Source organism: Rhinolophus hipposideros (assembly GCF_964194185.1).
Source record: "Rhinolophus hipposideros genome assembly, chromosome: 24".
Taxonomy (NCBI): domain Eukaryota; kingdom Metazoa; phylum Chordata; class Mammalia; order Chiroptera; family Rhinolophidae; genus Rhinolophus; species Rhinolophus hipposideros.
In genome coordinates this window covers 5,003,029-5,019,232 of record NC_138070.1, presented here as the reverse complement: position 1 = coordinate 5,019,232, position 16,204 = coordinate 5,003,029, and the positions used below count along the sequence as shown (strand labels likewise).

Below are 16,204 nucleotides of genomic sequence, written 5' to 3'. Positions count from 1 at the left end.
GGAGCCGGGCGGGCGGGGCGGGCGGGGCGCCTCCGCCGGCGGAGGCGCGGGGGGCAGCGGGGCTCTGGGCCGGGGGCGGAGACCCACTGCGGCCCCGGGCCCGCCCTCCAGAAGCCCCGCCTCCGCGGTGGGCGTGGCCAGGGCTCGAGGGTCGCGGCCGGGCCCCGCCCACCGCCCGAGCCCAGCGAGGTGCGTGCGGCCGGTGCTCCGTGTCCTGCTCCCGTCCGCGGCGCGAGCTGCTCGCCTGAACTCGTCGCCTGTGCCCGCCCCGCGACACGGCTCAGGTGGGTCCGCGAGGGGCGGGTCGTGCCTCGCTGCTGGGAGGGGTGTCTCAGTGCCTCGAGGGGCGCCGGGGCTGCCGGCGTCTCTGCGCCCCACGGGCTCCCGCCGGAGGAGGGGTTGGGTCTGGGCGCGGCGGGGCCGTCGCCGCGTGTCCGTCGGGGCCAGGCGACCTCGGGCTGCTGCTCGGCTTCGGTTCGCGCCCCTGGGGCCAGATTGGCCGAGCCGGGTGTCGGGGAAGGGCCGGCCTGGGCGCCCCGGAGGGCTGTGCGCCGCGGGGCTCCCGGCCGTGCTTGGCGACCCCGCGGCCCCACACCGCCTTGTAGACACTGTCGAGTGGAAGGAACGCACCGGCCCTGACCCTTTCCGTCACCGCGCCACGTCGGGTCACAGCCCTGTGAGGGCCCGAGGCGGCCTTTACCCCAGAAACAGCTGCAGACGCTTAGGACGCAGCTGCCCTCGGAGGGCCGAGCACTCGCTGAAGCCGGTGCGGGTCACACACCAGGCTTGGGGCGGGGGCGGGGGGGGGGGTCCCCAGTGGGAGGGAGACAGCCGCTCGCCGGCACTGAAATGCGAGTCACAGGTGTGCGTGGGGGCAAAGGCGGGCACCGCAGGCACTGCGCCGCGGAGTGGCCGTTGGTGCGCGCCGTGGACGGCCGCCGCGGGCCGTGGGCGCAGGGGCGCGGGCTGGGCCCAGGGCATCAGGCCCGCGCGTTCCCGCGCCGGGCACACGACGAAAGCACGCTGCCGGCTTCGCGGCCTCCCGCGCGACGCGCACGGCCGCCCACCCGGGCCCCCTCGCCCTGAGCCCGCGTGTCTGCCACACTGAGACCCGCCAGCCCTACGCTCTCCACAGCCACCACCCTGGGCCCGGCGGCGTCTTGGGTCCTGACAGCGGTTCTCAGCTGGTCTCCTGTTTCCATTCCTGCTCCTCCACGGTCCTCCGGCAGCAGCCAAACGACGAAGTTCTTTCACCCCCTCGGCTAAGTCCGCCCGCGGGTCTGGGGCACCTGCAGTAACAGGCGAGCGCGCCCCAGCCCTCCCGTGCCTCCTCACTGTGTCGCCGCTGCTCCTCCGCCCCTGCCTTCCAGCCGCGCGGCACGGCTGTCCCCGAGAACGGCAGGCACGCCTTCCCTCCTTCAGCTCTGCCCTTGACTGTGCCGCTGCCGGGCAGTCACCCCAGATCTTCGTGTGACTCGGTCCCTTTCTCCAGTTCTTGCTCAAGGTTCCTTCATGGAGGAGGGTTTTCTAACCGGCGGAGGCCGCAGGAACCTTCTCAGCACGGGTTCCATCACCGCTTTCCTGTCTCAGCTCATCCTGCTTGTCTTGTCCGTCGCTGCCCCTGAGAGGGCCGTTGACCTGCCTGTCTTGCCTGCCAACACATGCCTAGCAGCCAGGAGAGATGTCTGTGGTGGCGGCGGCAGGGACAACAGGATGGGGAACTGGGTAGAAGTGAAGGTTATGGATGGAGGCCTGGCTTTGCTTCCCTTGACCGTGGGCAGGCCACTCCTCTAGTCAGCATTTCTCCACCTTTGTTTGGATTGCTGGGGGACTTAGAAAACTAGAACTCGGAAAGCGGTGGGGACAGGTGAGGGGTGGCCGCAGGGGAGCCATCTCTGGTCCGAGTCTCCAGCTTCCCTACTTGCTTTCATGCTCTTTCTGTGCCTGTGGTTTTTCCCTGAAGCAGTTTGACTCCCCGGGAAACCCAGGCCACTTCCAGGCCGATGTGAAGGGGGTGTTCTGTGGTGGCCCCCACCATCTGCTGCTGTTGGGGTGCTCATGTGAGACACTCAGCACAGGGCCTGCCACCCACAGACCAGACTCCAGACTTCCTTTTTTTGGAGCCCTGACTATCACGTTAGGTACTTAAGAATGAATTTAACCTGAAGCTAAACTAGCTCTGTGCCATTTTCATGGATGCAGATAAGGGACTTGAGTTTCCTGGGAAATGCTGAAAACGCTCGGGGCGCCTCAGTTTTAAAGTGGCTGCTTTTGAAGGGAAAGTTGACCCAAGAGCCCTCTGATGACGCCAGAAGGTGAGGGCTGGCAGCGCAGGTGTGCTTCGTCTGTCCTCTGGGAGAGGGACTCTGGAAAGAGCCGGAGGAGAAACTGAAAAGAACACATAAAAGAAGTCCCAAAGGCCAGGAGGAACGTAGCTGCTGGCCCGCGGGATAACGTGCTCTTGGGAGCAGGGCGGCGGGGGCGGGCATGGGCGGGGCGGGGCGGGCGGGACCGCTCTCACGGCTCTTTCCTCGCAGGGCCACCATGTTCCGCAGGCTGGGCTGGCTGGTCCTGTACAGTCTCGCTGTGCTGCTGCTCAGCTGCCTGCTCTTCCTGAAGAAGGAAGCCAAGCCGGCAGGGGGCTCCATGGTGCGCCAGCCCTTCTGGGCTCCCCCAGGGCCCCGCCGCAGCCAGTGTCCACCCAACCACACGGTGGCTAATGCCTCCCTGTCCCTGCCTAGCCGTCACCGCCTCTTCTTGACCTATCGCCACTGCCGCAACTTCTCCATCTTGTTGGAGCCTTCAGGCTGTGCCAAGGACATCTTTCTGCTCCTGGCCATCAAGTCGCAGCCGGGCCACGTGGAGCGGCGTGCGGCCATCCGCAGCACATGGGGTCGGAAGGGGGACTGGGCCAGGCGCCGGCAGGTGAAGCTGGTGTTCCTCCTCGGGGTGGCAGGCCCTGCACCCCCAGCCCAGCTGCTGGCCTATGAGAGTCGGGAGTTTGATGATATTCTCCAGTGGGACTTTGCTGAGGACTTCTTCAACCTGACGCTCAAGGAGCTGCACCTGCAGCGCTGGGTGGCGGCTGCCTGTCCCCAGGCCCACTTCATGCTAAAGGGAGATGACGATGTCTTTGTCCATGTCCCCAATGTGCTGGAGTTCCTGGATGGCTGGGACCCAGCGAAAGACCTCCTGGTGGGAGACGTCATCCGCCAGGCTCTGCCTAACAGGAACACCAAGGTCAAATACTTCATCCCACCCTCCATGTACAGGGCTCGCCACTACCCGCCCTATGCTGGGGGTGGAGGGTACGTCATGTCCAGAGCCACCGTGCGGCGCCTGCAGGCAGCCGTGGAAGAGGCTGAACTCTTCCCCATCGATGACGTGTTTGTGGGTATGTGCCTGAGGAAGCTGGGGGTGAGTCCCGTGCACCATGCTGGCTTCAAGACGTTTGGAATACGGCGGCCCCTGGACCCCCTGGACCCCTGCCTGTACAGAGGGCTCCTGCTGGTGCACCGCCTCAGCCCCCTGGAGATGTGGACCATGTGGGCACTGGTGACAGATGAGGGGCTCAAGTGCGCGGCTGCCCCCATGTCCCAGCTCCGAGGAGTGGGCTGAGTGAGAGGACTGAGTGTCGATTTTCCCATCGTGATGAGAAATTGAGAACCTTGAAACTTGACCCATGCTGATCACCAGGAAACGCTGACTTAGTGTTTGTAACCCCCTCCCAAACTTTTCTAACTTTGATTAAAAACACTGAAACCTGGCTAACTTGTTGAATGGGAGCCAAAGCAAAGCTGCCAAAACTCCATGTGGGACTCCTACAGCCTCTCAGGGCTCTGCCAGTCTGGGGGGTGAAGGTGGGAGGCCGCACAGGGCCCCAGAAGACACGCACATACATACATTTTCTTTTTTAAATGCAAAAAAAATTATTCTCCTTCAGATACAATAGAGAAACTCGAAGGAAAGAAGGACACGGGAAGCGTGTGTTGGAGTAAGTCCTGTTGACAGTACCAGGTAAACACTCTGCATTCAGTCTCTTAAGAATAATGGACTGTTGTGGCTCGTTGGCCTGGACAGTGGGGCCAGGTCACAGAAGGCATCCGAAACACTTAAAAAGACATCTTACAAACAGAACAGGCTCCCCTCTCTCCCCAAACTCACATCCCTATGGAGGGAGCAAACACTAAATCCTATCTGAAAAGGTAAGGTCGGAGACTGAGGTCTAACAGCTACAGAGCTTGTGGGCCTGACACAAAAGGAGCCCTCTCTCTGGCCAGGTTGGTGAGATGCTGTGGGTGGGAGGGCGGGGTGTGGTGTCCGGGCTAAGAACCAGGTCTGTCCCGTACGACTGGGACCACGGGGGAGGGTCAGGCACACAGCTCCCAAAGGCCTCTGGCCTTCCCCTCTCCCTGCAGAGGAAGCTGTGCCCACCCAGGCTGGTGGGTGGACACGGGCGGCGCGGGCCCTCAGTCTTCTCGCAGGTAGGCCTCCGGCTCCGGCTCAGCCCTCTCGTCCGCGTCCTCCTGCGTTTTCTGAAGGAGCTCTGCCGTCTGTGCCTCTGTCAACTTGGCTTCTGCTTTCTGGCAGAGCTGACGCACCTCCTGCACCTGCGATTTCACCAGCTGGATGTGGCTCCTGGCGGTGACGGAGGCCTGATCTGCTCCTGCAGGCAAACAGGGTAGGTGCAAGTGGACAAGAGGAAGGCTGGGGGCTCCGTGGTTGTCGCCTGAGCACCTCTTGGAACCACTTTCCCTGCCCTCCCTGCTGGCCTTCCCTCTGCAGAGACGCCTCTACCTCCACATTCAGGTCTGCATTTTACTTTCTCTCGTCAAAATCCCAGCATTTTTCTCCAGCTGTGAGCAGCTATGATAATTATTAACTGCAAGTCCCACCATCTTTGTAGCTATACAGCTCTTAATACAGATGTTCTATGAATTTAAATTTTTAACTACACAAGCGATACACTTTTTGACAAATTAAGAGATCACTAATAAAGTTGTCAAAACATTTCTTTCCTCACCCTAACCAATCTTCAAATATAACCCGTTTGAAGTTTAAAAGGCATCTTTCTTATTTTTTAAAATGTAACCATATACATGTGGAATGCTTAGAAAAATAGTTACTATAAATGTTAGCACAAAAGGCATTTATTGAACATATTTGCAATTTTGTTTTTTAAATGTTTTTGGGCTCTCTTATTCCTTTACCTGCTGCTAGTGTATCATCATATAGATATGAGTATTTATCCATTCCTCTGTAGAACACGGGTGGTTTTCTACCTTATGCATCAATGAGAACCTTCAGTACAATGCTGAAAGGTAATGGAGAACAGCAGGCGTCCATCCATCCTTTATTTCTGACCTTGACAGAGATGCTTCTCATATTGCACTATGAAGTAGGATTACTTCACCTTTATCATGTTAAGAAAATCCTCTCTATTCATAGCTGTACTTAGATTTAAAACATAAATGGGTACTACATTTTACCAAAGGCTTTTGGGCATATACTGATAGGATTACATAGGTGGCTTTTCTCCTTTAATCAACTACAGGTAATCTCAAGTAGTCAATCATGCTGACAGTATTTGTCCAATGTTGAATTATTCTATTTTGGTGGTAAACGGCTACATCTGACTTACATCTGTATTATAAGAAATACTGAACTCCAGGTTTTTTTTGTTTTGGTGCTGCCCTAGTCCATTCTGGGATCCGGCCTATGCTGACTTCATACAATTATAATAGGAGGCTTGTCATCATCTTGTATGTCATGGTCCACTTTCTGTAACATAGGAATGTTTCTTGAATATATGATAAAACTCGCCCACAAAACAGCCTGGGCTTAGTGCCCAATTTGGGGCACAAACTTTGAATACAAATTCAACTTTTATGGTTATTGATCTTGTTTGGATTCTTTACTTCTTGGACCAATTTGGAATTTACATACAGATTGTAATATTCTCACATAATGTAAAAAACCTTCATTATTTATAGTAGCCCTTTCAGATGTTATTTTCGCTCTCTAAAAAGTCATACGTGCCGAATCTTATTTGTTCAAGGAACCAGATTTTGCCTTTTTGACTATTTCTTTTTTTAATCTTCTTACACTTTTTTTTTTTTTCACACTGTCTGGATTTATTTTGCTCTTTTTCTTAGTTATTGGGTTAAACGACTGTTTATTTTCAGTACTTCTTGGTAGAGTGAACATTACCTGTCATTCATAGCTGCTTTTCTTTGTATTTATGACACATGCCTTTAAAAGTGTCCACTTCTCTTTAAAAGGGACTTTGTCTACAACTCCCTGGGTCTACTGTCTACTGCATTTGTCATCATAGTTCTAAATATTTTTAAATTTCCATTTTGATTTTTGGTGGTGAAGGGGTGTGAAGGAATTTGCTGAGTCTTTGTCATCTGGCACAAAATCAATTTTTGTACATGTTCTACTTGTGTTTGAAAAGAATATTTTGGAGGGGGAGAAAAATTTTATATTCAGTATATTTACTTGGTTAAGCTTTTAAAAATCATTGTTCCAACCTTTTATAGCTCTAATTTTTTTGGTTTTGACCACTGAGTATTTGAGATGTGTATAAAGCTCAAGTTCCTTCTTGTCAAAGTTTGTCAGTTTTTGCCTTACTAGTACACATTTTGTGATTGATGTCTTATTGATAAATTGTTCTGTCCCTTTAATGCTTTCTGTCTTGAATCCTTTTTCTGATTCAGATATTGCTGGGCCAGCTTTTTGGGGTAGCTTTCTTGTTAATGGTTTGGTTTATTATAATTTTCAACCTGCCTATGCCATTTTGTTTTAGGGGTGCCTCTATAAACAGTTTCAGCTAGAAATATTTCAACACAATCTAAAAGTATCATTTAATAATAGTAAATTTATTCGTATTCTAATTACGACGTTTGAACCTATTCTTCTAATTTGCTTTATTTCTTTTAAACCTTTCCTGCCTTTCTCCCCAACCCCCACCCATTCTTTCTGTTTAACAATGTCTAACATTAAACCAATGTCTCTCTTCCCAAACAAGGTAAAAAAGCTTGGTGTGCTTTCATTTCACTTCTTCCGCAAACTGATTTCATTATTTAAAAATCTGTTTAACACTAAAAACTTCTCACAAGTTTTACTTAATTTGGTTCATTATTCTTGTACCTCAGTTGCTTCTCATTTTTCTTCACAGAGTAGTTTTTCTAAAAAGCATATGTGTTTGGTAAACTTTCAGTCATTATATGTCTGAAAATATCCTTCATTCTCACACTTTAATGATGTCTTACTAGACATAAAATTCTAGGTTAAGATTTGTCACCTTGTACCTGGGTTTGCCAAAAGATTAACATCTGATTATACTTCCTCTGTAGGTATATCTTTGCTTATAGTTTTTCAGATTTTTCTGTGTATATTTTCCACTCTGAATCTTTTTTGCCATGTGATTTTTTTATTTTTATTTTTTTAATTCTGTTCAGAACCTTTGTGAGCCCTTTCAATCAGTTCTGGGAAATGTCTATTTTTGCAGATAATGCCTGCACCTGCTCTAGAGCTAAGCCTGCATAGGTGAGTGTGAAGCTGCCTGGGGACGTTCCTCCCGCAGTAGCTTAGCCATCTCTCCCCTTCACTGAGTCTGGAACTCTGCTCCCAGCTCAGCTGTGCCATGCCCTTATGCTATTTTCACACTTCTATTGTTTCACTCTTCATTCCAGTCCTGTTTTCAGATCCTCTGATTCCTTAGGTTTTAGTTAACTAAGAATTTTTGTGTTTTTACTAAAAAAAAAAAAAAAAAAAAAAAAAAAAAAAAAAAAAGAAAAGTTTCTTTTGTAGCCTTGTTAAGATTTGGTGTTAGAGTCCCAAGTCTGATAGCATGAAATCAGAAAACAAAAGTATTTTAACAGACCAGTTTCTTAGTAGAGCTGGTCCTAGACTATAATTTCTGAGCTACCTTGTTTGGGACCAATCAGGTAAGATGTTAAACTAGGGTTTCCCTCAAACTACACTTAATTAAGAAACCATTTCGCTCAAGCCCACTGGATGGATAGTGATGTTCAAAAATCACCCTGGTGCACGAATAAACTATTTGCTGTGCTGGAGCACCCAGGCACATAGGCTGCAGCGGGTCTACCAGGAGCAAAGGTGTTAGAATTTTTCTACCTGGCTAAATCCTAGTTTGCCTGTTTATTTCTTGTACCACAGCATCCTGGGTAAATAACTTAGCCGCTTTGTCCCCCAGTTTCTTCACCTGTAAAGTGAGAATAATAATAGGTCCTACTTTAAGGGAGGTGGGGGGGATCAAAAGTACCTATAAAATGCTCAACACAAAGTCTGAAATAGACAAATACTAGTTATTCAAAAACTATCTGGGTTATTTAAAAAACAAAACAAAACAAAACAAAAAAACGCTTAAAAACTATTTGGAAGCAATCAAATTTTCCGAATGGCTGCAGTTTTATTATTTTTAATTTTGTAGATATTGACAACCTGGCTTCTAGTGGTCTGGCCTACAGGGGCTTTAATTCTTCCTATTGTGCAAGTAAAATGCTGGTTAATATACTGCCAAAGGGGACCTATTCTCACCAAGTTAGAGCCACACTGGGCTTTAGACCATGAATCCAAATCCCTCCTTTTACAGCCAGGTCAAAAGTCAAGCTGCACTTCCACAGTGAAAACTTGAACCTACCAGTGTGGTACGCAGCTTCCGCTGCCATCTCTGAAAGACCAACTGCAGTCATCCACGTGGTTTCCAACTTCAAGTACTCTTGTTGTTTCGAAGTCATCTGTAAATGAAAGAAAATGCTTCAGACAACTTGAAGGGGTTAAGCACATTTAAATGGATTGATTCAAAATGGGAGATTTAGAGAAAGTTATTGGGTAGACACCTTAATTCAATACTTTAGAAACCACAGTGAGGTAGAAGCACTAATACAGAAATGCCTACCTAAGGGGTGCAAAGCTCGTAACACCCAGGTCACTGGTTAGATTCCCACATGGGCCAGTGAGCTGCGCCCTCCACAACTAGATTGAAAATGACTTGACTTGACTGGAAAAACACACTGTTCCCCAATATTCTCCAATAAAAATTTAAAAAAAGGAAGAAATGCCTAGTAACCTTTGCTTACCTCAACTCTGGCTCCTATGATCACCTGCCACACTTCATCTTCCTCCTGTGAATTCATTTTCCCAAGTAAACTTGTATATTGTCGGTACAGAGAAATTAAGGTATAAACAGCCTACAAATGTAGAATAAACAAGTCTGAGTAAAATAAGCGAGGCATATTGTGTAGGAATAGTGAGACTTACACCTCAAGGAGATGAGGTCCCATCACTATTGTATGGGCATTACACCAGGACAGTATCTCCACTTATCAACTTCTGTGGTGTTGAAAGCTCATTAGCAATTCAGACAGAGAATACAATGCCAAAGGGGGATTCAAAGGCTGAGAAAAAAACTGCTGGAAAATAAAGGTAAAATAAACATACAGACGAGACTTTTAAATGGTTTTGATTCTCCATCTACTCTATTAGCTCAGATCAGTGGTTTTCAAACTGTCCTCACAGAGAACCGCTGGTGCTGCCGGAGGTACCCTGGACCTTCTGCCCCAAACTGAACCAGGTCAGCTGGTTCCCCTGTCTTATAAACTGGGCTGCTATATTTAAGATTTTTCTTTTAAAAAGGGTTCCTGGAAAAAGTCTAAAAACCAGTGATTTAGTTCAGGGCTCAGCCAACTATTTTTGGTAAAGGGCCAGAGAGTAAATATTTTTTGTGGGGCCCTGCAGTCTTTGCTGCAGTTTTTCAGCTCACGAAAGCAGTCCCAGGTGATACATAAATAAGTGAGCCTGGCCACGTTCTGGTAAAGCTTGGACTTGGTCTGTGGGCCGTAGTTGGCCTGCCACTGGTCTAGATGATCAAGACTTCACAGGAGGGCGCTTACCTTAGTGTACTCAGTGATTGCTTCAATCAGCGCGTATGTGGTCTGAGAGAGGAAGGTGGAGGTGCTGTCTGTTACCAGAGACACAGCCCTCCTCATTAGTGCATCGTTGCTAAGAGAATGAGGCTCCGATTTCTGAAAGACAAACATTTTCAGTCTATGTCTGAAGTGAAGCCTGGGCTGAGAACGTCCTCACAGACAGCCAAGTGGAAATGTGACCCTCGTGCTACAAATGCATGAAGTTTTGGGGCCAGCTGTTTCTTTCTAAGCTTTACTTTGGCTGCTTAAGACAATAAATGGAAATAATTCCAGAGTGTGCTTTTTACCTTTATTCTTTAGTCTCTGCTCCAAAAAGTAAAGTATTTCTTTATATAAAAGACAAGTAATTATAACCAATTTCATGAAGTTATGATTCATTCATTACCACAGTGCTAGATGCTTGGGATATAAAGATAAGATATATTCTCTGCCCTCAAAGATTCCAGATGGGGAGGGGAGAGGACTTGAAAAGTGAACGCAATCAAGCATCATGGGAGCTGTGGCAGCAGTCTGTACGGGATATAGTGGGGCCCACATAGGGAGCTGTCACTTCTGTGTTGAATGAGAACAGCTTAGAAAAGGCATCACAGAGCTGAGGATTATGCTGAGTCTAGTTCCACACAGCAACCTTTAAAAAGTTATGTCAACAGATGACACGATACTACCCTAAAGACGCCACCAAAAAAACTAACAGAACTAATAAATGACTTCAGTAAAGTTGCAAGATACAGAATCAATATAAAGTAATCTGTTGCGTTTGTATACATCAATAATGAATTATCAGAAGAAGAAATTAAGAAAACACTCCCATTTACAATTGCATCAAAAAGCATGAGATACGTAGGAAATATCTTAACCAAAGAGGTGAAAGACCTGTACTCTGAAAACTTCAATAAATCAGACACTGAAAAAAGAAAATGAACAAGATACAAATAAATGAAAGGACATACCTTGCTCATGGATTGGTAGAATATTGTTAAAATGTCCTTACTACCTAAAGTAATATACAGATTCAATGTAATCCTTATTAAAGTACCAGTGGCATTCTTGGAATTAGAACAACTAATCCTAAAATTATAGGGAACTACAAAAGACCCTGAATAGCCAAAGAAATCTTGAGAAAGAGCAAAGTGGGAGATATCACACTCCCTGATATCAAACTACACTCTAAAGCTACAATCATCAAAAGAGTATGGTACTGGCATAAAAACAGATGTACACCTATAGACTAGAACACAGAGCCCAGAAATAAATCCTTGCTTATATGGGTCAACTAATCTATGACAAAGGAGGTAGGGGTAAAGACAGTCTCTTCAGTAAGTGGTGTTGGCAAAACTGGACAGACACATGCAAAAAAAAAAATGAAATTGGACCACTTACACTATTACAGAAATAAACTCAAAATGGATTAAAGACTTAAATGTTAGATCTGAAACCATAAAACTCCTAGAAGAAAACATACGCAGTAAACTCTGACACTGGTATTAGCAATATCATTTTGGATATATCTCCTTGAGCAAGGGAAACAAAAAAAAGAAACAAATGGGATTACATCAAACAAAAGTTTTTGCACAGCAAAGGAAACCAATAAAATGAAAAGACAGCCTACTGAATGGGAAAAGAATAAACAAAACAGAAACAGACCCCACAAACACAGACAAGCCAAATGAGGATGAATGGGGAGGGATGGGACTAAAAAACCACTAACTGCTGAGGGGCACAGAGCCAGTGAGATGCTTCTATTTTCTAAAACATGAGTTTAACAAAATTACTTCTATTACTGAAATTGATACTGCTTATGCAGAATCCACAAATTATTATTTAATAAGGCTTAAAATAATATTTTACCATATTTGAGAGAATCAGGATAGAAAAATCTTTTTCATTGAGTGAATGTATTTGATTTCTCTAAAATGTTTCTATTTTATAGTTTTAAATCTTCAGAAATACAATCCAGTCAATGAAACATATACACTTCTTTTCATTAACTGAAGAAATATCTAGATGGCATTTTTCAAGTAAGCTGCTAAAAAACTCTCTAGAATGAATGCACCTCTTCAAGTCTGACACAACACAATTGTGTCAAATATATGCAATGAATATAGATTGCTGTTCTTTGAAAATTTCTGTTTTTTGAACGAAAGAAAATAAATAAAAAGTTATGTCAGATCATAATAATAATGTTGTGTTAAAATCCTTTGTGGTTTTTCAGAATAAATTCCAAAGCTTTACAATGGCCCACAAAGTACAAAACACACAGTTTGATCATCAGCTCACCCTCTGGCCTCATCTATTACTTTCTCTTCCTCTTTCCGCTCTGGCAACACTCACCTCCTTTCGATGCACCACACACATCACGCGCACTGTCTGGACCTTTGCACTCAAGAGTTCCTTCTGCCTGGCCAGCTCTTCCCCAGGATACGACCATGGCTCCTTCTCTCAGATTATTCTGATCTCTCCTTAAATACCACCTTTTCAGTAGCCCTCCCCGACCACCCTGTCTCACCCAAAACAAGGCCCTCCCAGCACTTTCTAGTTCCTTCCCCTATTTGTTTTCTGCTTAGCACTTGTCATCACCTGGCATTTTATATTTGTTGATTTTCTCCCCTTTCCTCTCTCCAGAATGTAAGCTTAATGAGAGCAGAAACTTTGTTTTGCTCTTACGTTCTCAGTGTGTGGCACACAAAAAACGCTCAGTAAATTTTTGTTGAATGAAAGACTATTTTGCTAACACTCTTCTTCTCTCTTCCCTCTTTACACAATGTGACCAACTTGACATACTGTTCCCACCAAAAGAGGCAATCAAAACGGGGACACGAACATGTGCTCAGCTCTGGGAAGGAGATGCTGGTACCGCAGGAAGTATCCCCTCGAGTGGGAGGGAGGGGCGCGCTGGGTAAACGGTGAGAGCGGCTCTGCTGCTGCTGCTCCAACCGAGAGTCAAAGGGCCACCGTCCACGACCACAGGAAACACCGAGCGACACGAGCGTCCTTTACCTGAGCAATAGGAACTGCACACAGGGCGACTCCAAATCCCACTGCCACCGTTTTGCGCCACGGCCTCGTCAGTTCTGAGCAACAGCGCTTCTTAAAGCTGGCCACGAGCGGGACACACTGTCTGTACCTAGAAACGGAGTCCAATCTAATAGGGCACAGCCACCGCTCTGCGAAAGCCCTTGCACTTCTTTGCGGGGGTGGGAAACTCACAGGGGCCCCAGGGAACCTAGTGCAGGCGCCGGCTTGGCCTGGGAAGCCCTGGCCTCGCGAAAGACGCGACCGCCTCTGAGCCCCCCCCCCGCGAGGCCCTGCCGAGCGGGAACGCGGCCCGAGGAGCGGTGGCGTTTGACAGGCACCGCGTGCGGCCGGTTCAGAGGCGGTCCCAAAGCGATGTAAAACCTCACGCCACACGGACGCTCCTGCAGGCAGCGTGCAGCTCTGGACTCGGGCAAGGGGTCTCAGCGACCCCCCGCCAGACAACACGTGGCAGCCGCAGGGGCCGCGAGAGCGAGGGCCCGTTCCCTCAGGGAAAACTTCCCCCAATAACCCGTCACCAGCCGCGGCCTCTCCTCCACTCCCCCGACCCCAGGCCTCCGACGGGCCGACCGGAGCTCGTGGGCAGGCCGGTCCGCCCCGACAAGACTGCTGGAGGTCGGGGGGACTCGCTTCCAACAGGTGGAACAACGGAAAAGCCGTGAAAGAGGACTGAACCCCGGGCCCGGCGGAGGGGGCGACACCTCCCCTCCGGGCAGGCGAGTGACGTCCTCAGCCCTCTGAGAGGGGCGGGACGCCGCGGCCCGCAAGCCCGAGAGAAGGGCGCGCCAGCAAGGCCGGCGCTGCAGTCCCAGCTTCGGAATTATCTGCGTCGCCTCCCCGGCTCCCGTCCGGCCCTCCTACACGACAGCAGCGGTACCTGAAGAACGAGGTTACGCCCCGCGACAGCCAACTCCTCAGAGCCGCCATCCCGCGGCGGGCAGACGCCAGACGTACACGCCGGAAGTGACGTCGCTTCGTGAGCGGAGGGCGGGGTGCGGCCTCAATTTAGGTGGGCAAGGCCCCATGGCCACGCCCCTGCCCAAGGGAGCAGTCCGGATTGGACGGGCGGGGATTGGGGGGCGGGGCTTAGGGTAACGCCTGTAACGGTCGCTCCGGGTACCCAACCGCCGGAGCTTCCGCGGGGGGCGGGGCGGGCCCTGGGCCTGCGGGCGCCCAGCGGGCGGAGAGAAGTCCGCCGTCGTGAGGGGTGGTTGGACTTGGGCCCGGGTCTGGCCCGCGCTCGGAGAGGCTGCGCTGGGCCCGGCCGGAGGAGGACGGGAGGGGCGGGGAGCGGGCCGGCGGCGCTGTCACTTCAGCACCAGGAAGTAGGTGGTCCAGCCGGCCAGCAGCAGCGCCCCGATGAGCACCGTGTAGCTAAGGAGCACGAAGGCCAGCAGCTCCCGCAGCAGCTGCAGCACGTGGATGGTGGACGAGGCCGGCATCGCCCTGCGCGGGAGGCCCGAGGACCTGCGGGGCGGGGGCACGCGGGAGACCCTGAGTACGAAAAGAGGAAGGTTGCTGCCCTTGCCTGACCTCCATAGGACGCTGGGCAGGCGCTGCTGAGCCAGGCACTGTTCTAGGCTGTGTGGATACAGGCCGGGTCCCGGCCCTCCGAAAAGTAAACACTCTTTCCTAAGGACAAGGAAGCCCAAGGTGCTGATTTTCTCCCTAACAACCATTCCATGCTCTCTTTGCATTTACACTACAAAATTCTTTTAAACCAAAGGTTCCCCTCATTATTGGGCTCCTAATCTGGATCTGGGCTCAACCGAGAGAGAAGCCAGGCTGTTCCCAGCACCTGCTGCTGCACTAGTCTTCATGGCAGGCCCTCTCCTCCCGTCCACCTCCTGCATTTTTAATGCTGTGAGTGCTGCTAATGGGCTGGCTGGTGGAGTAAAGCTTTCTTTCCCCATCACTCAAGCTGCCGCCCCAGCTGTCCTCCGCAGCTTGGAAAGGGAAGTGAAGAGACCCACTTGGGTAAGGGGAAGGCAGCAGGCCCTCACTGCAGCCCCTCTGCAATTCCCCTGGCCCCGAGGCTTGTTAATATGCAGTTTAAGGGTCTTTGCTTTGTGGTCCAGCACACTTGCCCTTTTGGCCAACCACTACTGCGGGAGTACCAAGAGGTAGGTATCAATTTGATTCTGGGCTTATCTCCTTCCCCATTGTTCTCCTGTCCATCTGCTCAAGCCTTGCAGCTCTCCCACCACAGACAGAATCAGATGGTAACAATCACAAACCAGCTCTTCACCTCCACTGCTGTCCTGCCCAGGAACTGCCCCCAGCACCAGCCACTAGCTTCCTTCTCCCCATTTCACTCACTCAGCAAAGTTTGCACCACTCCTCCACCGCGGCACCTCTGAGCTTCCTCTCCGGTCTGGTGTCCGGTCTGGTGTCTGGAGGTAGCTTGTGTGCACTAACTCCAGCGATCTCTGCAGAGCTGAGGGATTCTCAGGCAGCAGCTGCACTCACCAACTAGGTGTGGTCTGGAGACCAATCACAATCTCCACGTGGTCCCTGGCTCTCAGGGAGCTGCGCACAGGCGATCCCAGGCCAGGCGGAGCACTGGCAATTCTGCCTGCCCTCTGCCTGTGTTACCACCACAGCTCACAGAGCTCTGGGTTGCTTGCAAAGCTCCTGCTTTAGATGGGCTGAGCAAGCAGTACACTCTAGGGGGTATTTCATGCCCCATCATGTCTGCTTCTCTAAACACTCTTAACAAACTCGCATTGAGAGCAGCCCTGTCCTACTCTGAGACTAGAAGAACCACTGTACTAATGACATTCACTTATGACTGCCCAACTAAAGCAAAAGCTGTTGTCTCAAAAACACATGCAAGTGTGAGCATGCATGTGTGTAAGAGCCAGGAGCTTAGAGAACCACAAACTCCAGAGTGCATGATTCTAATTCACAGACTTGAGCAGTTTAGAGACTCATCACCAGTCACCTTCCCAGCAGTCCCACTTCCAATTTCAAGTCCTCCAATTAAGGGGCAAAAAGAGCCCATCGTGATTGCAGCAAGTAAAGAACACACCCTTTCCCAGAGGTAACAGTGAAAGAAAACAAACTTTATGCTGCTTCTGAGTATTTTGCTTTTGGTAATAGTTTGTAAAGAATGTTTTTTTTTGACCTTGATAAAAGCAGGCAGTGTGGACACCAACCCTTTTATCAACATCATCATCCAGAAGCAAATGGCTCTTTAATTTGATCAGGATCTC

General features: G+C 49.7%; 3 protein-coding genes across 3 annotated transcripts; 1 reads left to right on the top strand and 2 right to left on the bottom strand.

Moving 5' to 3' along the window:
* The first annotated feature begins 179 nt into the window (after positions 1–179).
* B3GNT4 (UDP-GlcNAc:betaGal beta-1,3-N-acetylglucosaminyltransferase 4) lies at positions 180–3,765 on the top strand. Its single transcript, XM_081037192.1, has 2 exons — positions 180–284; positions 2,538–3,765. Exon 2 carries the CDS (start codon positions 2,545–2,547, stop codon positions 3,616–3,618), a length of 1,074 nt encoding a protein of 357 aa, XP_080893318.1. The 5' UTR covers positions 180–284; positions 2,538–2,544; the 3' UTR covers positions 3,619–3,765.
* Positions 3,766–3,897: 132 nt separating this feature from the next.
* On the bottom strand, positions 3,898–14,456 carry DIABLO (diablo IAP-binding mitochondrial protein). Its single transcript, XM_081037599.1, has 6 exons — positions 13,867–14,456; positions 12,954–13,080; positions 9,921–10,052; positions 9,108–9,218; positions 8,669–8,765; positions 3,898–4,666 (listed from the first exon to the last, which is right to left on the bottom strand). Exons 1-6 carry the CDS (start codon positions 13,914–13,916, stop codon positions 4,470–4,472), a joined length of 714 nt encoding a protein of 237 aa, XP_080893725.1. The 5' UTR covers positions 13,917–14,456; the 3' UTR covers positions 3,898–4,469.
* Positions 14,297–14,431, bottom strand: LOC308492500 (uncharacterized protein; the record flags this gene model as incomplete). Its single annotated transcript, XM_081037600.1, has 1 exon — positions 14,297–14,431. The coding sequence occupies one exon, from the start codon at positions 14,429–14,431 to the stop codon at positions 14,297–14,299; it is 135 nt and encodes a 44-aa protein (XP_080893726.1).
* Positions 14,457–16,204: the final 1,748 nt, after the last annotated feature.

Coding starts and splice junctions, on each gene's coding strand:
- B3GNT4 (XM_081037192.1), top strand. CDS start 2,545: ATGTTCCGCAGGCTGGGCTGGCTGGTCCTGTACAGTCTCGCTGTGCTG.
- DIABLO (XM_081037599.1), bottom strand. CDS start 13,916: ATGGCGGCTCTGAGGAGTTGGCTGTCGCGGGGCGTAACCTCGTTCTTC. Junction 8,766..9,107: donor TCATAGGAGCCAGAGTTGAG/GTAAGCAAAGGT, acceptor TTTCATTTACAG/ATGACTTCGAAACAACAAGA. Junction 4,667..8,668: donor GGAAGCTGCGTACCACACTG/GTAGGTTCAAGT, acceptor GTTTGCCTGCAG/GAGCAGATCAGGCCTCCGTC.